At 35.7% G+C, this 24,192-nt stretch overlaps 2 protein-coding genes, 1 long non-coding RNA gene and 1 gene segment (V, D, J or C); 1 reads left to right on the forward strand and 3 right to left on the reverse strand.

Annotated features, from left to right (window-relative positions):
* The window catches only part of LOC132125069 (uncharacterized), a 1,470-nt gene extending 163 nt beyond the window's left edge, over positions 1 to 1,307 (reverse strand). The window contains exons 1-3 of the long non-coding RNA XR_009426844.1: positions 1,151 to 1,307; positions 681 to 859; positions 1 to 589 (exon numbers count right to left, since the gene is read on the reverse strand). The exon at positions 1 to 589 is cut by the window's left edge and continues 163 nt beyond it. This is a non-coding gene — a long non-coding RNA (uncharacterized LOC132125069). The remainder of the gene's footprint in view (positions 590 to 680; positions 860 to 1,150) is intronic.
* Positions 1 to 24,192, reverse strand: part of LOC132125468 (uncharacterized) — a 1,183,551-nt gene that overhangs the window by 1,047,399 nt on the left and 111,960 nt on the right. The window lies entirely within an intron of this gene.
* On the reverse strand, positions 1,709 to 3,650 carry LOC132124844 (uncharacterized). The gene is made up of 7 exons (XM_059535987.1): positions 3,512 to 3,650; positions 3,333 to 3,420; positions 2,800 to 3,147; positions 2,574 to 2,691; positions 2,187 to 2,278; positions 1,990 to 2,104; positions 1,709 to 1,860 (listed from the first exon to the last, which is right to left on the reverse strand). Exons 1-7 carry the CDS (start codon positions 3,568 to 3,570, stop codon positions 1,748 to 1,750), a joined length of 933 nt encoding a protein of 310 aa, XP_059391970.1. The 5' UTR covers positions 3,571 to 3,650; the 3' UTR covers positions 1,709 to 1,747.
* LOC132125484 (immunoglobulin kappa variable 1-9-like) overlaps positions 6,657 to 24,192 on the forward strand; it is a 73,905-nt gene continuing 56,369 nt past the window's right edge. The window contains 1 exon segment of the V gene segment in view: positions 6,657 to 6,717. Coding sequence covers positions 6,669 to 6,717 — 49 coding nt within the window.

Below are 24,192 nucleotides of genomic sequence, written 5' to 3' on the forward strand. Positions count from 1 at the left end.
AAGCTGGAATACCACATTGTTGGAGAGAGTAACAATACAATAGGCTACGTAAACTACAGTAGGTACAATATATACAAACTATAGTGAAGCTACAGTATGTAGGGATGCGCAATACATTTCGACCAAAACTGTAATGCTAAAAAAACCAAGGTAATTTGTCATGTTTGACAGTTGTGAATCACCAGTGATTGGGTTGGGGCAGAGGGTGGGGACTAATGGGCTAACATAATGGGTTTTTACAGTTTCAGAGGAATTTGCAGTACATGCTCTAAACACAAAGAAATCTTACAACAGCAGTAAAATAACCTCAGGTTTCACATACAAGTTATTACAGCACTGATGTTTGGGTTCAACACAATGTAAACACATCATCTCCCTAATAACTACTCTCCCAGTTCCTCATCAGTTGAGGAAGTATTCTCTGAGTCTTCCTCTTCAGAAAACTCATCTAAGGGCAATGTTTGCAGTCCAAGAATACTTTTGTATGTTGTGCGTGCTTTAGCCAGTTGTGTTTCAACTTCACGCAATCTTCTCTTCAGCACACAGAGTAGTCCCTCACGTCCTTTCTCCATTAAGCCCTCTGTACTGCCTGAGAATGTGACATTAAAATATAAAGAAATGAGCCAATGGTTACCAGAGAAGCAAATAGAAGAAAGAGACTTCCTATGTGTTGTCCTTACATTTCCGACTGGTGTCTTCAGTGAGCTGAAAGGTAAACTCTTCAATCAGTCCAGCAACACTCCTCATGTACTCCATGTGCTGCTTGACTTCGCGAACCACAATAAATTCTTCTTCTTTCAGTCTAGCCAGCAGCATTACCTTGTCAAAAACATTTTTTTCCGCTCCATATCACCATGACCTGTAATACATTACATCAAAGTGTTATCTTACAACCTCCTATAAAAATATTGGGACAGAAGATATTTTGCATGCTGTACTACTACAATAGAGAAATAAACCCTGACAGGATGAGATAGAACATCAGCTCTTCGCGAAGGGGTTCGATCACATCCATTTACAAATTACTGCATTCTTTTTTTTTGCATATTGCCCAGTGTCTTAACATTTTTTTTTCATCGGATTCCATATTTACATCAAGATGTGTGCATCAAACAATTTGTATTCAGTGCATTTCAGAGGAAGTACTTACATTCCCATGGCCAGGAGTAGTTATCCACAGCCAGGAGTTCATTGGGAGGAGGCAGTTTTTCAACTTCCCCCACAGTAGCATTGTGGTCATTGATGGCAACTTCCAAGGCTTTCTTCTCAACAGCAATCTTTCTTCTCAGTTGATGCCTTTGCTTGTTCCCACCTACAATGAGAAACACAAAATGAGTTTACATTCACACGATCACTACACAAACGCACCATACAAAATAAGACTTCACAATATGTGTGTATGTTTTATGATTATTGTGACAGATGTTTTGTGATCATTTTTGCATCACAAGTTTCATAATCATTTGAAAAATTGTGAAAAAACTTGGGACATTTCTTTCAGAATCTATATATTTTTTTAAAATAGAGGAAAAAATTGGTAGGTCAGGACATCTCTGCACTATGCAGAAATATTGGAAATATTTGGATATTGCACTCAACCTTATTATGATTTTCACAGTTTTTCAGTATGCTGCCCTGACTTGTAGTAAACCTATTTCAAAAGATGTTTTTTTTTTAAATAAAAGGCTTTGCTATTTTTACTATGTATAAATCAGTAGTGAATTCATTTTTTCACAAATCTGCATTACTAGCGGCCTTTTCTGCTCTCAACAGACTGACGATACAGCTGAACTTTTCGCTGTTTGATGCCCAGATATAGCCCCTCGATGGTCCTCTGCAGGTCATTTTGGATTGTTGCTCCTTTGGACGACAACAAACAAATTGATTAATGCCAATTTCAGTTTACAATCAGCCTCTTTTCAGATGGCCCTGTACAAGAGCAGAGCCTATGATTCTTAAAATATCCCATCAAATAATTTTTCAAAGTACCTGAGGTCCACTGCTGAACATCAGACACCCACTGCTGGACTGTGTCTTGCTGTAGAGATAACTCAGCTGTGAGTTTCTCCAGGTCCTTTGTTGCCTCTGCAATCCTTGGTACAGTCTGTCCAAAAGAAATATCCTTGTTAACAAATGCTGAGAATTTAAAAACAAAAATGTTATTATACATATTTTCCTAGTTGTACCTTGATGTATCTTTTGGCCAGTGTCCGGTCAAGGTTTTCTGCCTTTCGCTTGTTCCAGCCACTTGCCTGGATTGTTAGCATGTCTGTGCGAACTTGACACACAATGTATGTGCAGTAATTTAGGTTCACAGTGAGGACCACAGGTCAGATACTACATTGATCATTCTCTAATATTGTCACATAAACCTGGAAATAATCATACAATTAATTAACGTGTCAGAAGTTAAATTATTATTAAGAGAATCCTGATCAGCGTAAAAGTGCTGACTAGACAGTTGTTTTCTAAGGGAGCACCTATGCATGGAACTCTAAAATGCAAAGGCCGAGCATCAGTGTTAAAACCACTTGGTCTCAATTTGGACACAACTTTACATGAAAAATGCTTACCGGCTTTTGACATGTACTTGGAACATATGGCTGCTCGAGAGAGGAAGCTGTTAACCTGTTCAACCTCCTCCCCGATTGTTGTTCCAGCTCCTTCTTGATTGCGTCCCCCCCATTTTAACTGTAACACATTTAAATGAATGTTATAATTTGGAAAACAACAAGTAGGGGCAGAGGACAGACAATCACGTGTGGTGCAAATGGTAATACATCTAAATGTCATTATTACCTCACACATCCATGAATGCGCTTTTGCATGCATGATGGAGAGAAATGGGCGCATGTTCAGCAAGTCCTCCAACTCTGGACAGTGGTCCACAACTTTCTGCAGATATGGCCAATATTTGCAGACCACATCAGAGCAAAAAAACTGGACGGTCTGTGAAGCTAGCTGTTTCTGGAGATATAATGGGTATGCAAATATTTCTCCACGGAACATATTCAGTCCCTTCAGCAAAACCCCATGATGGCAGACAGCAACTTCAACACCTTCCTCGTCTAGTTTGCTTCCAGACTTGTTGGCAGACTCTCGTGCTGCGGTCCACTGACCCGCACCACATCTCCCTTTCCCTGGATTCTTAAACAGATGAGGGCAAATACAGACATTTACACAGTAACATTTTACAAAATAAGCTGTAAATCATGGTATTATGGCATTTGATGCAAACCAAATAATGTTTAAATTTTGGGGAAAAAACTGGCAAGCATTCATAAAAATTTAAATTGCGGTGTTACACATGAAGAAATATAAATTTAGCTTACATGTCCAGTTTTTCCATGGATGTAATCAACAAAGGAGGACACCTCAGCATCATTGGCCAAAACGACTCCATCAAAAAACCCATCAGGTCTTGAAAGAAATATATAGATGTGGGTTAAATTTACTGTATAAAAGTAATTTGTGGCTCACTAGCATTTCATTGTACATGAATGTTACACACCCTGGTTGGCTTTTGAAACGATATAATTTGCGGTTCCCATCCACTGCAACTGCCAACATGGAGGGTGTGCATGCAGGGCACTGAAAATGCTGGACCTGAGACAGCTTGTCAACCTCAAATTTTGCATAGGCCCATTCGAGGAAGGTAACACAAATCTTACCACTCTTAGAGCAAAAGTGAAAAAACAAAACAGTAAGTAACTGTTTCGAAGGTTGGCTTTAGACTGTGGTCATGACGAAGAAAGGGCTCTGTCAAGAAATATGTGCTGAAACTTTGGGGATTGTAACAACAAGTCCTAACAATGAATCTGTTATTTAAAAGGTGAGCCAAACAAGATAACTAAATGATGAGTCCACTCACTCGCCCGAAGAGTTTGGTACGACACTCGAGCATGCTGACAAAAGCTTGTCTCGACATCCCTGGGGCAGTGATTTTTAGATCCTAATACGTGGTGAACAAGTCCACCAAGTACAAGGTCTCAAAATTGACAGTTGCTGGCCAGTAACCACTTTCAACCAGATCACTTATGGTCACTGGCAAGGTTTTTCCACAGGAGCAGTTTACTGATGGAAGGAAGAGGTTGTATCTTCCTGAAATTTCAGACAAAAACAATTATCTCTTGTTCACAAGAAACAAAAAACACAATATGAAGAAATAATAATAAAAAAAATGTTACCATTCATTCCCATTAAAATAACTGGCTTTCCCTTGGAAAAGCTTGTTTGCCCAGTGGAGCAGTCGCAGCAGGGAGGAACGATTGGTAACATGCAATCTAAAAAGCAGAATTAGTTTACATATTAGAGTAAATGAAACCAAAAACTCAACAGAGAGGGTGTTTTTTCTATCAAACACAACTTCATCCAGCATGTTTGTTGGAGTAAACCAGGATTTGTGTAAAATGTAAAACAGCCTATATGACTTGAGACTTAAAAAACTACCTTTTTCATGATAGGAGAATTTCCCTCCCTCGTGCTGCTGAACAAAAGTGGATGGCGGCAGGTGTCTGAAGAACCCCTCCACCATGGATGCTCTGTTATGAAGCACCAGGGCCTCATGTGTGGAAAGGTCACAGGCTGAGCAGTAGAGTGATCGCGGTAAACAGTCCCTACACATCACTACTGCAGCATTGTGTCCACAGTGATGGCAAACCCCCTCCTTGGGCTTCTCAGATGACAACATATTGTTCACCATGAAGGGCCTCATTACTGTCCAATTCTCCAGAGAGGTAGTTTGCCTGTTCCTCCAGTCTGAGGGGAAAGGTTAATCAACACCACTTCCCAAGAGGTCTCGGACATCTTGAATGAGAGAGTCTGAAAATGAAAAGGGAAGAAGGCAATGTTAAATCTGGGCAATTACCACATAACAAATGAGGAAACAAGTATTAAGGGAAAAAAAACAAAATTTTCGATGATCACAGTGTCTTCAGTTGTGCTGGTAGACGGAGCACAGGACACGCTTTTAACGCTTGCTGAAGAAACTGCAAAAATATAAATATCAATTTAGAACTTGCTCAATGGATAATGAATGCAACTAATGATCAAAAAACAAACAAAAAACCAACCAGTAGCTGAATCTCGCTTCCGTTTCTCTCCAGCTCTACATCTTTTTGGCAGAGGTTGACCATCTTTGTCCTCATCAGGCCAAACACACAGATTTTTGGATTGTTTTGACCCTCCTTTAGTTTGTCCATGCTGATCCACCTAAATAAACAATTAAGCCACAGAATAAACCACCACCCACCAAGGTTATCACCACCTATAAACATCTCATTATAAAACCAATGTTATAATATTACATTGTAAAAATTCAGTCTAATGGTTGTGTCCCTGTCTAGAAAACCCGTTCTACATTGAAAAATAGAAAAGAAAGTTAAACGTTTTGACAGAATATTGAATTAAACTCTCACTGGCTCTAACGTGTGAACTCAGCTCAGCTCAGAACTATAGCTTGCATTTGAATAAAGACATTGAACCTGGTACTGTATAGTTGCACTTTGTTTGGAGTGTTGCAGTTTTGCACCTTGATACTTCTTCCCTGCTATACCTCAGAGCCTATTATGGTCTTAGACCTTGTAATTAGCATGTAATTCTTATGCTTTTTCCAAAACTGAGATAATGTTATTTACCTTGCACTCATCCAGGAACGCATCAACCAGGAATATGGCATCTTCGGGGTCAAGGTTATTCATTTTCAACTTGGTCAAGTTATTTTTACAAGCTTCCTTTTCCTCCTTGTTTACCTTTTCCTGCTTATTTTCCCTCGTTTTCTTCTTCTTCTTCTTCTTCTTCTTCTTCTTCTTCTTCTTCGAGGGGCCTTGACGCGTCAACACCCAACACCTATCAATGAGATCGCACCACACATGAAGTTAAATGCACGGAGGTTCCGGTAGATGGCAAAATTAAAAACAGCGGACTGATCGTAACTCGTCACTTTGTCAACATTAGTTTCTCCCGCTGCCACTGATTAATGTGTTGATCAGCAAATCAACCTCAAGACGAATCGCATATAGTGGGCAGGGGTTTGATCCGTCAGACGGAGCGAAATCGCAAGGAAGAGTATGTGGAATCTGGGGCCACAGCTATGCTAGGCGATAGCAGCGTCCATAGCAACCAAAACATTGCAGTTTCACGTTATTCTGGCGAGATCTGAAAAATCTTCGCAACAACGAACAAGCGAGTGATTATGTACATTCACTGAGTGAATATTATGAAAATAAAATATATATTTCTCGCTAGAAATGTAATCAAAACGTAATTTTATGCAGAAACTAACTCAAAATATTGATTTTTTTCACAAAAAATGAGAGAAATATCCGCCATGTTTTTTGTTCCCACGGTCGGAATCTTGAAAGTCACGTGACTTGGACGCAAAACAATAGGAAAAGAATAGGCAAAAAAAACGTAACAGTCATACAATTCAAGGGCAATTATTGTAACCCCTCTACGTTTTGCACTTTGGACCAACGTAGTCAGGGTACGTTTTTATATGAGACTGGGTTGAATAACAACAATCTGTTGTGAATCCTGCCCACTTCTTTGCATCGTCAGCACATGCTTCAGTGCTCTGAGAGTGTTTATAGAGCTGTGAGTTTAACACTTCATGACTGAGAGCAGAACAGAACACAATCTTCATCATCACACAAGACACAACAACAATAATGAACAACATCATCATCCTCATCTGGACCATTGGGGTTTTTATCCAAGGTGGAATATTAAGTGTTGATATTAATAATAAGCTATTGTTGTTGTTTTACCATTTTAATATACCAATATTCTGCTATAAACGTGCTTTACTGACAAACTGAATTTATTTTCTCTTCTTCAGCCTCCAGAGGAATCACTGTGACTCAGCCTAAAGTTAAAACTGTCCAGCTCGGTCAAACAGCTACAATAGAGTGTAACATAGATGTAGGAATATACAGCAACTACTTAGCCTGGTATCAGCAGAAACCTGGAGAAACTCCTAAACTCCTCATTTATTACATTAACACCCTCCAGTCAGGAACTCCATCTAGATTCAGTGGCAGTGGATCTAGCCAAGGAAAAGATTTCACTCTGACCATCAGTGGAGTCCAGACTGAAGATACAGGAGATTATTACTGTATGAGTGTACACCTGATCAGTAGTAGCTGGGTGTTCACACAGTGATAAAGAGTCGTACAAAAACCTCCGTCAGTCAGAGTCACAGTGATGGAGCTGATGGAGATTATTCCTTATAACAGTCTCATTTACTCAAAATGTTAAAGTCTTGTACTGATTAATGAGTCTTTCTGGTTCTTAAATGTGTTTTTCACTCATAACTTCACCATGGATGCATTTAATTAATCATTTAAAATGTTCCAGCATTAAACAATCCAATGTAATCTGACGATACTTACAGTATGCAGTGAAACAGCAGACACAGAGTCCTCGTGTCCTTTCAATCCAGAATTACACAAAATGAAAATCATAACATTTCTTTTTGCATGTCATAGAACATTAAAATGTAATTCCTAATTGTTTTCTTCTTCTTCTTCTTCTTCTTCTTCTTCTTCTTCTTCTTCTTCTTCTTCTTCTTCTTCTTCTTCTCCAAAGTGAAAATCTCAAATTATGTTTTGTGTTAAGAATTATTCTGTGATTGAAATGTCAGTAGTGAAAATTATGTTTTTGGAGTTCACACAATCAAATAATATTTTCAAACTTTTCTCATAATTTAGTAAAATTATAGCTTGACTGGAAATGACTCAAAAATATTCTGCTTACAAGTGATATTTACCTTTGTTTTTCAATTTGATAAATGTTTTATTTATTCTAATTTTCAGTAGAAATGGTGCCACAGTCATGAGACAGAATAATAAATATTATAATGTATTGTAATAGTTATCATTATAATTTATTTTATATTTTAACACTGAAAGCCTTCCCAAAGAAGCATTTGAAAATCAAGAACAAAATCATGAGGAAGTCAGTTTTAATATGATATTCAAACAACCAAATAAAAGGCAAATTTTTTGCTTTTAGTTGAAATTCATTATTGGGGCTCATTGCAGGGCTCTGTGGAATACTTTATTCTAATTGGTCAGTCGCGACATTTCGAGGTGTTTTCCCTTGATAACAACCAGTAAAAGCCAATAACACAGATTCATCCGGGTAACTGAAGGCAGCGCTGTACTCTTGCTTGAATTATTTGTACTTGGTGGATGCTGAGATCTTCAGAGATTCAATGTCTTTGATTTACAGTTGATTTTACCACATGCTCAATCATCAGTTATTTCATTATTTCATAAAGATTATTTTATTTTCTTGATTTTAGGACAAACACAGTGTCTGGAAATTACAACCCGAATTCCGGAAAAGTTGGGACGTTTTTTAAATTTTAATAAAATAAAAACTAAAGGAATTTCAAATCACATGAGCCAATATTTTATTCACAATAGAACATAGATAACGTAGCAAATGTTTAAACTGAGAAATTTTACACTTTTATCCACTTAATTAGCTCATTTAAAATTTAATGCCTGCTACAGGTCTCAAAAAAGTTGGCACGGGGGCAACAAATGGCTAAAAAAGCAAGCAGTTTTGAAAAGATTCAGCTGGGAGAACATCTAGTGATTAATTAAGTTATCTATAAAATAACTTTAGCTATTTTGAAAATTAAGTTAGCTGTAAAAGCTTTGTCTTAGAGAAGCAGAGTCTCTCAGAAGTAAAGATGGGCAGAGGCTCTCCAATCTGTGAAAGACTGCGTAAAAAAATTGTGGAAAACTTTAAAAACAATGTTCCTCAACGTCAAATTGCAAAGGCTTTGCAAATCTCATCATCTACAGTGCATAACATCATCAAAAGATTCAGAGAAACTGGAGAAATCTCTGTCCGTAAGGGACAAGGCCGGAGACCTTTATTGGATGCACGTGGTCTTCGGGCTCTCAGACGACACTGCATCACTCATCGGCATGATTGTGTCAATGAAATTACTAAATGGGCCCAGGAATACTTTCAGAAACCACTGTCGGTAAACACAATCCGCCGTGCCATCAGCAGATGCCAACTAAAGCTCTATCATGCAAAAAGGAAGCCATATGTGAACATGGTCCAGAAGCGCCGTCGTGTCCTGTGGGCCAAGGCTCATTTAAAATGGACTATTTCAAAGTGGAATAGTGTTTTATGGTCAGACGAGTCCAAATTTGACATTCTTGTTGGAAATCACGGACGCCGTGTCCTCCGGGCTAAAGAGGAGGGAGACCTTCCAGCATGTTATCAGCGTTCAGTTCAAAAGCCAGCATCTCTGATGGTATGGGGGTGCATAAGTGCATACGGTATGGGCAGCTTGCATGTTTTGGAAGGCTCTGTGAATGCTGAAAGGTATATAAAAGTTTTAGAGCAACATATGCTTCCCTCCAAACAACGTCTACTTCAGGGAAGGCCTTGTTTATTTCAGCGGGACAATGCAAAACCACATACTGCAGCTATAACAACAGCATGGCTTCGTCGTAGAAGAGTCCGGGTGCTAACCTGGCCTGCCTGCAGTCCAGATCTTTCACCTATAGAGAACATTTGGCGCATCATTAAACGAAAAATACGTCAAAGACGACCACAAACTCTTCAGCAGCTGGAAATCTATATAAGGCAAGAATGGGACCAAATTCCAACAGCAAAACTCCAGCAACTCATAGCCTCAATGCCCAGACGTCTTCAAACTGTTTTGAAAAGAAAAGGAGATGCTACACCATGGTAAACATGCCTCGTCCCAACTATTTTGAGACCTGTAGCAGAAATCAAAATTGAAATGAGCTCATTTTGTGCATAAAATTGTAAACTTTCTCAGTTTAAACATTTGCTATGTTATCTATGTTCTATTGTGAATAAAATATTGGCTCATGTGATTTGAAAGTCTTTTAGTTTTCATTTTATTAAAATTTAAAAAACGTCCCAACTTTTCCGGAATTCGGGTTGTACATTGAAATAACATGAGTCTAAATCTAATGCATCCTAAGAGTGTTGATTTGGTCCAGAAACAGTTTAAATTATGCCTAAATGAACCTTAAATGATGTTGAAAATATTTCCACTGACCACTTTTGAACTAGTTTTCAACCTTGTAAGAAGGTTCTGTGAACATCTAAATCAGACGTACAGAACACGTCAAAAAAGACGTCATAAAAACTTTCATTCTGGCTCCTCAGTGGACGTCTTTTCAACGTCTCCAAAGACATAAAAAGACGTCTACTGGAAGTAATTTTGCCCAGTGGGTGGGAGTGTGGTCTGAAAATCCCATTTAATTTGTGATCAAATGGGAAGAAGTTCTCTTATGCATATAAACATAAAACAATCCAAGTAATTATCATGATTTCATTCATTCATCAATTGTCATGATTTAGACACAATATTCTTCCACAATAAGCACAACGGCTAGAGGGCCGAAAGTTACACTGTCACGATCTGTGCTGGGAGGAACGAGAGAGAAACTTGGAGTACAAATAATAGTCTTTAATCCAGGAAACACAGGGGATAATCAACAATGGAAACGGCAGGAACACGAGTAGACCCGACAAACACTAACTGAATGGACTTGGGCTTTTAAACAGGATAACGAGGGACTTATGAGACACCTGAAATCAAATTAAAAATCAACATGAGAGAGAAACTGGGTCATAGGGAGCAAAACACACACAGACAGGTCTCTCATCCTGACATACACAGTGTACCTTTAAATTATGAAATAATTCAATTTTACATGAATAGGATTACAATAACTCTGCAAAAAAAAACTGTTTTTAACAAAATACACTCAAAACAGAACACTGTGTGCCATTTAACCAGGACTGGCATGTGCTTACAGGTGAACTAGACAGCAGTCTACTGTGACAGTACAGTCAGGACAGCAAGAAGGAAAGGAGATTTCATTTGTGATTTATTTTTTTACATATGACAATGTGTAGACACTAGGTAATGAATTTTGCATTGTAGAAAGCCTCATTGATTATATTAACATTTTGTAAGGTCACGATGAACAAAGACAAGTGACAGCTTTTTGATGATTTTAAGGGAGCACTTTTTGGCAATATAATTTGGAATTTGTATAAAACATTTTTTCTTTATTCATGTACACATTGCAAAATTTCAGGAATGATGTCTGCATATTAATGCAGGATTTACGCTCAACATAGCAGTGACAGACATACGCTGAGTCCCAATTTGCATACTATCCGTCCTAAATAGTATGCGAAACTAGAATTAGTACGTCCCAAATCGTAGTATGTTGAAAAGAGTATTCCAAAGATACCCGGATGGTCTACTATTTCTGGTTAGAATTCGAAGTGCAGATCAATGCACACTCTAAGTGCTAATATTGCCCACAACCCATTGCGTGCGGGAGGGAGGAGCTTTGCGATGGCTTTGTTACACACATTGCACATGAACGTCAGAACCAGCCGCCTCACAAACGACCTGCGTTTGGTTCTACGACGACGCCGCCCTGCTTCTTCACCCCTCAACTTGGTAGAAGAACACATTGTAAAATGTATTGTGAAAAAAAACGATGAGAAAAAAAGATGGAAATAGTAAATAAAATTTTATTGGACATACAAGAATGAATGAAACGTTAGCAGTTGTGGTGTGCGTAACTAGGCAACCACGTTGTCGTTCACGTTGCATGACATCATCGAAGTATGTCCCAGAACGTGCATACTCTTTTGCTACACACTCAAAAGTATGTACTTTTTCATCACAAAAAAAGTACATACTTTTAGGTCGTAGCATAAGTAGGCGAATTGGGACTCAGCAATAGTGTGACGGTTTTAGAGATTAACTCATTATCTCTGAGTTGCAGGTGATTGGCTGAAGTGAATGGTTGTTGTACACCTGAACGTAATTAGGACTCTCTATAAGAGACTGGTGCTGTGTCTGAAATCACTCACTCATTCACTCATTCACTAATCCCCATATAGTGTATGGCAGTTAAGTTCACTATATCAGGAAGGAGTGAACAAATAAATAAGTGAACGGATTCGGACAGTGACGTATAGCCTACACTGCGCGTGAGACTTGGAGCTGTTGCAAAAACATTGCCATATGTACTTTTATATTACATGTACCTAATTTTAGAAAATAATACTAATAGCAATTAGGGTGACCACCTGCTAATAAGCCCAAGGGGGGACAAGGGGTACGTTTCTGAGGGACAATGTGGGACACCCCATGGGCAGACTCACTGATAGTGGTTTACCCATTTATAGCACATACCACCTTACATGGTATATTAATAATGCCCTATTCCCCTAAACATGTGTAATTGCTGATGTATGCTCATGACAGAATTGACAGATGCACTTCCACTTACGATTTACTTTAGCTATTTTATTAATTTTTCATTACATTTTATTCACTTTAAATAAATTATAATATACAATTATAGGATTAAAATGAATTGTAGTTGCTCAACACCACAGGAAAAAAAAAAAAAAAAAAAAGTCTGACATCAAGATTCAAGATTCAAGATTCAAGATTTTTATTCGTCACATACTAAATTATATATAGCATACATAACCAGCAGTGAAATGTGAGTCAGGTCCGCTCCATGGACAGTGCAATTATTAAAGAAAAACAACACAGATGAAAATATACATAAATATAGCTATGTAAGAATGAAATAAAAGTAAACAATAAAAATATAAGAATAAAATATAAAAAAGATGAAAAAACATCACAAAAACATCACAAAAAACATCACAACTCAAGGGAAGGGAATTCACTCATTCACTAATCCCTATATAGTGTATGGCAGTTGAGTTCACTATATCAGGAAGGAGTGAATAAATAAATAAGTGAACGGATTCGGACAGTGACGTATAACCTACACTGCGCGTGAGACTTGGAGCTGTTGCAAAAACATTGCCATGTGTACTTTTATATTACATGTACCTAATTTTAGAAAATAATACTAATAGCAATAATACTCAAAATTTCTTTATATTGCAGTTATACATACCTCCCGCGTCAGCTTTGTGGTTTCATCGATAGTATATAGTAATAATATATATATATATATATATATATATATTTATATATATATTGTAATGCTTTTATGTTCATAATCATTAATTGCTATTAAAATAACGTACTGAGAACAAAAATAAACACACATAAACGTTCATAATTATGTATTTATTACTTTTAGTATCTTGACACTTGCTCAAGCAGCGTTTTGAGCTCAGATAAGATGGTTGTTGAGCGTCCACAGGCGACTGTTAATTTTACATCGGAATACACTACCTCCCAGCCAACATGTCCATGTGGGCCCCACATGGGATTTATCTGGGCTATGTGGGTGTCAACTGGGCATGGGCTCAGAGTGGGCACTTTGATGGGCTGAATGAGGGCCCCAGCTTGGATACAGTTATGGGCCCCAGTTAGGCTGCCCACTATTGTTTATTTGTGGGTCCCATATGGGCCACATTTGGGCTATATTAGGATATATTTATAGTTATATAAATGTAATTTTTTTTTTTGCAGATTATTTATTTCTATTCAGTTATGAGTAGCTACATAACCCTAACAATTAAATTGATTTAATTGCATGTATTTCATGTTTTATATCATTTAAGGTTATATCATAATGTAACAATATAAGATTATTTATTTTATGAATAATCCTATTTTATTTTATTTATAAGTATCTCAAAGGGTTTTTTCTTCTTATAATCTAAAAGCACTTGTGTTATGCGGTCATTGAGTCATGCGATGGTTAGCGTGCGTGTCTTCCCGCCCCTTCTCATTCAAAAAAAAAGAAAAAAAAAGAAACGGTTGCTACTCTCCACTTCAACACGGTCTGCGCCTGCGTGTCAATGGATAAACTCTCCAAACTATCAAGGTTATATAATTATATTTCACTTTAAATTAGCCGAATTACTGCTGCTGTTATATAATTGGATGTACATATTATTTTAAAATATTTGAAAATACAGTAATGGCAGAGTTAACAATGAAACTTAAAGCCAGTCGGGATAGAACTGTCGTAGCTGAAGGGTTTACGTTAACGTTGTATAAAAAATTAAAATGTTGGCAGTTTACTTAGCAAACTTAGGATGTTTTATTTATACATTCATTGTGCAGAGGCTTAAAACAAGTTTCAATGCTTTTGAATGTTTCTGAGTGTAACGCAAACGCCCATATAACGTTTTCACTTATATAAAAACGCTTTTAATGTGAGCGCATACAGGCACCTCTGCTTTATAATAGATTAAAAATGCTATCTTTGTGGGCAAACGTGTCGGATGTGCCAGTGTAAAATAAATGGTGTAAATATAAAAGTTTGAAGAGTTAATGTGCTTAATTAGAGAACACATTATCAGCTGTGTCTCATTTAGAAGGATGCGTGCTCCGGAGGTCATCTCAAAACATTTCCCGCCTGCCTCAAGATGGTCCAGCCGGTCAGCCAGCTCCACTGCGGGAGGGAAATGTTGGTTAGCAAGCTAATTGATAAAACAAATGAGACAACCCCAGGTGTTTTAACGACAGTTATTTTATTTGGTCACCGAATGGGCCTTGCTGGAGAGTTGCTTCTCCGTCGTGTTGCCAGATCCAGATATTATATATATATATATATATATATATATATATATATATATATATATATATATATATATATATATATAGTCTTTTTGGAGAGCATAAAATGTATATGTTACAGAATGAAATATGCCAACTCTGGTCACGAAGAATACTATGCTATTTAATTCAGTTTGGTAGTAAACCTTTTACAAAAATCCTGATAAAAACATTAATGAGAGCAAGTTCTTATAATCTATATAGCAATGCTTTTTAATGAATGTTATAAAATAATATAATAATAAAGTAAAATAATGTCTGATTTATTAATGTCCATCCCCCCAATACAAACACCAGAGAGTGTAATGAGTTACATTTAAGGTGTAAGTAATTTTTAGGTGTTAACAAACATCTCCTTGTGCAATGACATGACACCATGACAGATTTATTGTGAAGATGAAAGCCCACAAGAGTGTGGTAAGTTTACTTTAACTTTATACCTTTTATTCTGATGATGTTTGCTAGATATAAAGCTACATTATTTTTTATAAAAATATAGTGTGAGTGAACTCTGTCAAGCTATGCTAACTGGCCTTTTCCTCCCGCAGTGCGGCTGTCAGACCAGAGGGGAGATTTGTCGTATAGTCCTTTTAATTGGTTACTTTCCCAGTAAACTAGTATTTTCCTCGCACAGTGGCACAAGCAGACCAATAGAGAGACTTGTGAAGACCTAAAAGTCGTACGAGTACGTGAGGTAAGGTGAACTTTAAAACACTTGAAGTCGTCTTGTTTGTTTTATCAATTAAGCCGTATTAACTATCATTTCCCTCCTGCAGTGGTGCTGACTGACCAGCTGGACCATCATGAGGCAGACCGGGAGAGTCGTCGCCATAAAGAAGACCATTTTATATATTTTGAGATGATATGTGTTCTCTGAATATTGTTGTATAGTCTTACTAATTAAGTACATTAACTCTTCAAACTTTTATTTTCATATTTACACCATTTATTTTCCACTGGCAAAATGTGTTATCTATGATTTTACTTGTAGGCTACTGTTTATGTATGTTCATTGATGAAATATGGTTAATATTTTGGTAATTTTGTGTTAAAGTTCAGCTCTGAAAAATAAAAGATGAATCATGAATAAAGCTGTTGGTGTGAAGCAATAACTTGTGTTATTGAATATATAACAAAATAATAAAATAATAGTACTTTTAAAATTACATTTCTAAACGGAATAGTGTCACTTTTAACTTAAATATGAAGGACTGGCACAACTTAATTATAACCACTCATGCTTTTTAATGCTTTTGTAAATGTTTTAGTAGTATTTTAAAATAATTGCCTTTTCTGTTTTTCTTTCTTTACTGTTTTTTTAGGTATGAAGCTGAGAAGTCTGCACAGGCCCAGGAATAATACCATTTCATCCTGTTCTGTTCAACTATTTTTGTATTAACACTTTCTATGAAGCCCATATTATACATTATAAGGGTATTCTTAAAGCATTATAAGGAATGCATTATAATACAACTTATAATATGTTGGATCATCTCATGAATATTCATAAGAACAGGTTTAATATATTTACTTATTTGTGGTTATAGCTTTTAAGAGTATGATTATTTATAACACAATGAACACGTTGCATCCACTTTTACAATGGATTATATTTCTCATAGTTAAAATGTATTATAAGTCTTGCCATTTTTCTGATGCTACTTAAAGTGGTCAAAGACCACTTATAAGTAGTAGTAATAATAATAATAATAATAATAAAAAAAAAGGTTTTCTCTCAAACAGCCATAAGATCAGATATCAGATCAGATGAACTTGTAATATGACACATTTGCTTTGAACTATTTTTATTGTAATATCAGCTTGAATATTTTAATGGTACCCCTTATACAGCTGTTGAGTAACTCTGCAACTATATCAACTAGCGGTCATTGGAGTATTACTATGTCTGCTACTGTAAATATATGCTAACACTTTATTTTGATGGTCAAGCAACAGATAAACTGACATAGGTGTATTTGCAAGTACGTCAGCTTATTCTACCGCACTAGATTCATCCATTCTTGAGCACACTGATACTCTAATGAGAGTTGGTTTGGGATGTAGTGGCAAAGTTGCTTATAATCGATTGATTAAGGGGACCATCAAAATAAACTGTAACCATATAAAAGATTGCATTTTTTTTCAGTTAAGAGTATTAAGCTCACATCAATTAACATTAGCTCCAAAGGAAACACTCAACATCTAACCACTCACAAGCTGTAATAAGATACTGTGCAGATCTGAAATAAACAATGTCAAGATATGATACAGTCCATTATACTGTAAATTAAGTAGATTTAATATGGTGTTCATAGTGTGTTATAAATAATCATACTCTTAAACTTCTAACTATGATGAATTATATTATGCATTGTATTATGATGTATTATAATTGTTATGATTATGTATTTGTTGATATAACATATACGTTTTTTATAATGCATTATGCATTCATTATAATGCCTTAAGAGTACCCTTATAATGTATTATAAATATGGGCTTCATAGATAGTGTTACAGTATTTTTATCCAGTTTTTATCCTGTTTTGTTTTATTTTGTTTTACGCAATAAAAAATGTAATTTAGATATTCTGAGTTGAAGTCATTTTCTTCACATTTGAAATATTTTAACATGTAATTTAAAATGTATTAAGCACCAATTGTTTAGGTAAATAGTTGAATTTAGAGTTTTATTGCATATTAGCACATTAACTTTATCCAGAGGAATTAATAAAGAAATATCAATGGGGCCCAGTTCTGACCCACTGTGGTCCCACTAAAACCCCATATAAGGGCCATTTGTGGGTCTAGTGTAATCACCCATCTGGGCCCCATGAGGGATTTGTATGTGGCCCACATTGGCCCCAGTTATTAGAACCCATTTGGGACCCATGTGGGCCCCTCTAATGAACACCCACATGGGCCCCACTTGGAGCCCACTATGGAACCATCATGGGCCCCTATGGGTTAACACACACGGGGCCCAAGTGGAGCCGATGGACAAAAATGTACGGGTCCCATTTGGGTTGCCCATGCAGGGCCCAACTGACAGCCCACCAAAAACCCACATGGGGCCCACATGGAAATGTTGGCTGGGCTGTTATTAACGGAAAAATGTAAATTATCCACCAAATTATCATTTTTGTAAGTTAACAACGATGCCACCTCAGTAAATTAGTCAAATAGTAAACTGAGTTATTGCCTACATAACATATTTTAATATAAATAATGTAGGAAAAACGTTAAAACAGAAATAATAAAGATGTAAACCTCATCTCTCATTCAAACTCGCTCGCTCCCGCTCTCGCAGTAGCGTGCTGAACTGTCAAGTAATGTTCGTTTGGCTGCCTGGGGCTCGAGGATATAGAGCCATCAATTTTTTTTCAGCAAGCATTGATTTTGCGTGACACAGTCTCAATTTGCGGGACGCATGAATTGGGCTTCAAACGCTGTGCGCGCACGCGCTACGCGGGACGGGTGGTCACCCTAATAGCAATAATACTCAAAATTACTTTATATTGCAGTTATACATACCTCCTCGTCAGCTTTGTGATGTCATCGATGGTATATAATTATTATTATTTTTGTAATGCTTTTATGTTCATAATCATTAAATGCTATTAAAATAACGTACTGAGAACAAAAATAAACACACATAAACACGTTCATAATTATGTATTTATTATTTTTAGTATTTTGACACTCGCTCAAGCAGCGTTTTTAGCTCAGATAAGATGGTTGTAGAGCGTCCTCAGGCGACCGTTAATTTTACATCAGAATACACTAACTTACCTGTTATTAACGACAACATTTTTAATTATCAACCAAATTATCATCATTTTTGCAAGTTAACAACGATGCCACCTCAGTAAATTAGTCAAATATTAAACTGAGTTATTGCCTACATAACATATTTTAATATAAATAATGTAGGAAAAACGTTAAAACAGAAATAATAAAGATGTAAACATCATCTCTCATTCAAACTGGATACTAGGCATAGGTTAGTTTAGTGGGTTGGTAGGTAGTTTAGAGGAGGGGAAAGTGAATAATTGTTTCACCTGTTTTGTTTCCGAAAGGGAAATAAATGCACTTGCTTTATTAACACAGACACGCAGAACATGTAGGATTCATATTTAAATAGACTTTTCCGTCTGAAAATTTACAGATATTAGTCCATATTGCGATTTGATGTGAGTGCAATGACCTACTTTTGATTAATTCATTCAAAATTTTACAAATTCCGTGACATTCCACGTTAAACTATAAATTCCTTTTTTATGACTGGATTCATGATTCCCTCTGCGTTTTCTACATCGTGGAAATCATAGGGTTCTACAGTAGAGTACAGTTTTTAAATCCCGACGCCTTAAAACCGAGGTATCTCCATATAATGGAGCCAGTTGTCCTTTTTTTTGAGACTAGTTCTGTAGTCTCTGGGCTGGTTGAGGACGCCGCCATGTTCACTGAGACAACACGCGTGGGGAGGGGGAACAAAATCAAGGAGGCAGGGGCGAGCACAGCAAAGTGAAGACAAACAAGCAAAGTGGCGGAATCAGAATTAAATATAAACAATATATCGATATATACGATATGTCAAAATCCATATTGTGTTAAAAAAATATCTCGATATATTTTAAATATCGAGATATCGCCCACCCCTATTTTGACATACACAAAAATAATGACTCATAACTCAAAAACTGTAGCAAGGAGAGTCAAAAGGTTGGTATCATTTTCAGAAATGTCCGTGGTCAAGGGATTTTTTTTATATCTCTCTTATTTGGCATTCAATATCTCACAAGATAAATAAAGTAGGAGAAAATTTATTTTTGGTGATGTTCTACAACATATGTGCTGTATGTGAATTACATTTTATGGTGATATCATGAAGTAATCAAAAGTTATAGCCTTTGGAACCAAGGTAGCCTTTCTCTTAGTCCTTGACAGTTTAGAAACTGTTGTTTTGAATTTCAAGTCTAGTCAAAGTCCTAAATAATTACACTTGTTTTATTTTACTATTAGACCTTTCAACTTACATGACAACGACTAACTGAGCTGTATGATGTTTCTGACATATTAGGGTACATGGCACAACATTTATTTTTTTTATTATATATAGTTATATAAAAGATAAAATACAGAAACGTTCTAGGTTTTATATTCTGCTTGCCAAGTGTCCAAAGGATATTTCCAACTGATTTCTTTAATTCATGGGTTTCGGTATTATTTACACACGCAAGACAAAATGGATTGTCTTGATTTTAGACTCATTTCAATCGTGAAAATCTGCTGTAAATAATGATATGACATTTTCCACGAACAGAGCATATGTTATGAAATGACAAGCATAAAAATCCACGAGAAAGTTACACAATGTGCACACTTGGAGTTTATAATTCGATGATGAATATCTTTAGATCTATGACAGATTATGGTAAACTCTTTTTAATCAGGAGAATTTCCTGAAAATAATCACATCCAATTATGAGCAAGTTTCGAGAAGTTATGAATAAAAACTTGTAGCATTGGGCCTTTTTTCTTTGCTGCGCCATATGTGACCCTGTCTGGTTTAATGTGTTGTACTTTATGAGGAATTTCTACCGATCTGATCGACTGATTATGGTAAATTTTTGATTATTAATCAGAACAATTTTCTGAAAAGAATATGACATTTTTCAAGATCTTTGCATGTTTGGCGGGAGTGCAACCTCTGATTTTTTTATTTTATTTTATAAATTTATTATTTAATTAATTAATTAATATTTTGCTCCGCTACATGTCATAATTAATTTTTATGTATTATAGCTTTATGAGAGATATCTTAGGATCTAAATGATGGATTTTCTGCAAATAATGACATGCCTTTTTCTATGATATATGATGTTTCATGAGGTTATGAACGAAATCGGCATTACAGATACCTTACAGATAGATTTTTTTTTTTTTTTTTTTTGCCAAGCTTCTGTGTAGTTTTATGCGTGTTATAACTTCATGAGGAATATCTTTAGATAATGACAGATTATAGTGATTTTGGGCTCTTTTTAATCAGGAGAATCTAAATAATGGTGTCTATTTTTGTTTTATGTTTTATAAAGTTATGAGCAAAAAAAATAAAGCCCCAAAAATAATATTACATTCATTAGAGCTGAGATATTCTAAGCTTTTAAATATTTTTTTGGTTATTTCATTCAGGGGTAACTTACTAATTTTATTATTTTGTGTTCTTTCACTTTCATTTTTATTTTATTTATTTTTTTTATTTATTATTATTATTTTTTTTTTTTGTTGCAGCCATCAAAATTTAAATGTTTATATTTGCAAAATATATTTCATCTTTTCAGTTCTTTTATTTGTACTTTTGTTAATTAAATAACAGTTTAAACATTTACAAAAACTCCAACCGATAATATATTTGTTATTAAATGATTAAACTTTCATCTGAAACATCACGTGGTTTTCTTGTTGTGACTTTTACTCATGTTGAAATATTTAATAACCATTTTAAAAAATTTGTCTACTTTGTATTTTTTAAGTCATCAAAACAGTTGGAACATAATATGAAAGTATACTTTGATTTTTATTCTTAGTATTTTTTTTCATTTATCTAGATTTCTCACAATCCAAAATTATGCGTGAGGCACCAGCGCGATCAAACAGCTGAAACAGAAAATACTAAATTTTTGGTAACACATGAGGCATAATTCAAAAATGCAAAGTGTTAGCAGTTTTAAAAATCAAGAATAATAACTTAATTAATAATAATAATAATAATAATTGAGTTAATAATAATTATTGCTAAATGCTGGACCGTTCTCATTTCACTCTGCATATGGAACCTGAATATTTTTTTTTAAACAAAGAATTTAGCTTATATATATATATTTATATATATATATATATATATATGTATATATATATATATATATATATATATATATATATATATATATATATATGTATGTATATATATGTATGTATATATATGTATGTATATATATATATATATATATATATATATATATATATAGGCCTTAGATTTATTAACTATTTAATAATTAATAATAGCATGCATATGATCCTTTGTGTAAAGGTCTTTTGATTTTTGATGAGTAGACTGTAGCCTAAGACTATCCTACGTTTTGAAATCAACTCAAAATGTAATAACATAATAATCAAATCAACAATGTAATAACATAATATTGTTGTTTTACTTCCTCCTTTTATCTATTTTACAATAATATTCATTTCGCAATCCGTCCCTTTGCGCCACCTGGTGGTAGTTTCATGAACGATTTTAACACGTGATTGAATTATGCGGCATCTCGCGGCGGTAATACCCATTTAGGCTGTCCACCTACTGTACAGGTGGTTGTCCTGCATCTTCAATAAACAAGCTACAGGTAGTCCAAAACGCAAGACTAATGCAGAGTCCTTACCAGGTCAAGAAAATATCATCATATTACCCCAATTTTACAGTCTCTGTACTGGCTACCTATTAAGTTCCGTATCAGTTTATCATTACTTACCTATAAGGCCCTAAATGGTTTATCTCCTGCTTACTTAACTAGCCTTCTACCATGTTACAACCCATCACGCTCCCTAAGGTCACAAAACGCTGGATTCTGGTGGTTCCTAGGATAGCAAAGTCCACTAAAGGAGGTAGAGCTTTTTCACATTTGGCTCCCAAACTCTGAAATAGCCTTCCTGATAATGTTCGGGGTTCAGACACACTCTCTCTGTTTAAATCTAGATTAAATACGCATCTCTTTCGCCAAACATTCGAATAATGTATCTCTTAAATTGTGAGTGTAGTTGCATCTGATCAAATGTGCATTCTTATTTTTTGGCTTGGGTCAAACTAATTAATTTTACTTTGTTGGAATAGCAGCTATGCTAATGATGTCTCTGTTTTGTTTCTACACAAGCTCCAGTCTGGATCCAGAACACCTGAGAAGAGATGATGCTGACCCCACAGAGGACCTCAGATGATGCTAACCCTGAATCAACAAACAGAACTAACAAATATAGCTACAAGTGTGACTGCATCATATAATAATTGCTGTTAATAATGTTCATCGTCTGGCTGACTTCTTCTTGTATTAATTTTTTTTGTATTAAAAAATCCTGTCATACGCGCACAAACTGACAGTCACCACTTATAAGCTACTACTAAATATTGTAGAAACTTAATTTTCTGTAAAGTTGCTTTGTAATGATTTGTATTGTAAAAAGCGCTATACAAATAAACTTAAATTGAATTGAATTGAAATAATCAGGTTGTTTGGTCCTCTTGTGGGGTATTGGACAATCAGGTTTGAAGCAAAGCATAGCTTCTTTAAACAGGCCATTAGACATACCAGTTGCTTCAAAAATGTCCCATTCTCCCTGGCCACAAAACATCAGCTAATGATTGGGTACCAGCTAACTTCAAGTCTTGAGAAGTCAGTGCTGGAAATGTCAAGTGGATCTGCAGTCCCAGTGGATATTTTGAAGGAATAGATAGCTCTAGTTGTGAGGCAGAGATATCCTAATCTCTCTGAAATTCATATCACAAAAAATGTTTGGAGCAAGGGTATCATCTACAGGACAGGAATGATTGTTTTTCATGGATCTGAAGGCGGATTACCTGAATTTGGTCAAATTGAGAAAAATTTGTGTTTTGCATCAAAAGTTGTTCTTTATTGTGAAACGGCTCTGTGGATAGAGATCACTATAGAGATTACGAGCTAAGTCAGTCCCCAACAAAAGCAGTTAGTCTTGTAGAAGTCAGTGAATTAATTGATGAATACCCCTTGGCTGACTATTTGATTGGACATGTGCAGATGGTAACATTAAAGAGATTTGTCTGCTGCAAAGGTAAGAAATAAAAAATAAAAATAGCTTCAAAATCAGTTTTTAGGTTTTTTGTTTGTTTGTTTGTTTGTTTCCCATAATGGAAAAGCTACTTTTATTTACAGTGATCTTGTATAAATTCAAAATTTGTAATTTAGGTTTTTAATTATTCCACATTTAAAAAGTGCTGTATGCAAACATGCAAACAGGTGTTTCAGGTGTGTTCACTATTTTTTTCCTCTTCAGTTTACAGACTGAGGCACTGGACAATGACATCACCTGTTCTTCGAATCATTATGGGGGTAAGCACCTTTCAGAGAGTGGTTTTTCTGAATATGAAGAATAATATCTGGATATGAAGAATAATATCTGGCTTGCCTGAATCTGTGACTGAACCAGAAGATGCCGTAAGGAGTCAATGTAAGCTACAGGACCCCTTTTGTCTGCAGTTCATGGACACTCTTTTTGATAACCAGTTTATGAATTTGACTTCAATTAAAGCCACAATAAAAATAATAAACATGACTGACTCCCTCTCACCTCTGAATGCTACTTCAGGTGGACCAATGGACAGTTCAACTTTTGCGCAAGGACATTCCGAAGTCTCTACATCCATTTCTTCTCTCTCCTCCACCACACGATCTTCTTGGCCTGAAACATTCTGCATTCCACCACTTTCATATGATGCAGAATTTAAGCTTGAACAGGCAAACAGTGTCTTTAGAGAAAATGGAACACTGCTTATTCCTGATATAAAGCAAAAAA

The sequence above is a fragment of the Carassius carassius genome, chromosome 43, assembly GCF_963082965.1.
Source record: "Carassius carassius chromosome 43, fCarCar2.1, whole genome shotgun sequence".
NCBI classification, from domain to species: Eukaryota; Metazoa; Chordata; class Actinopteri; order Cypriniformes; family Cyprinidae; genus Carassius; species Carassius carassius.

Bases quoted from the DNA above. Each gene is read 5' to 3' on its own strand.
- LOC132124844 (XM_059535987.1), bottom strand. From the start codon at position 3,570: ATGTTGGCAGTTGCAGTGGATGGGAACCGCAAATTATATCGTTTCAAA. The intron at 3,148-3,332 runs GTAAGCTAAATT...CATCTGTTTAAG, and splicing joins TCCATGGAAAAACTGGACAT to AATCCAGGGAAAGGGAGATG. The intron at 2,105-2,186 runs GTACAACTAGGA...TCTTTTGGACAG, and splicing joins TGGCCAAAAGATACATCAAG to ACTGTACCAAGGATTGCAGA.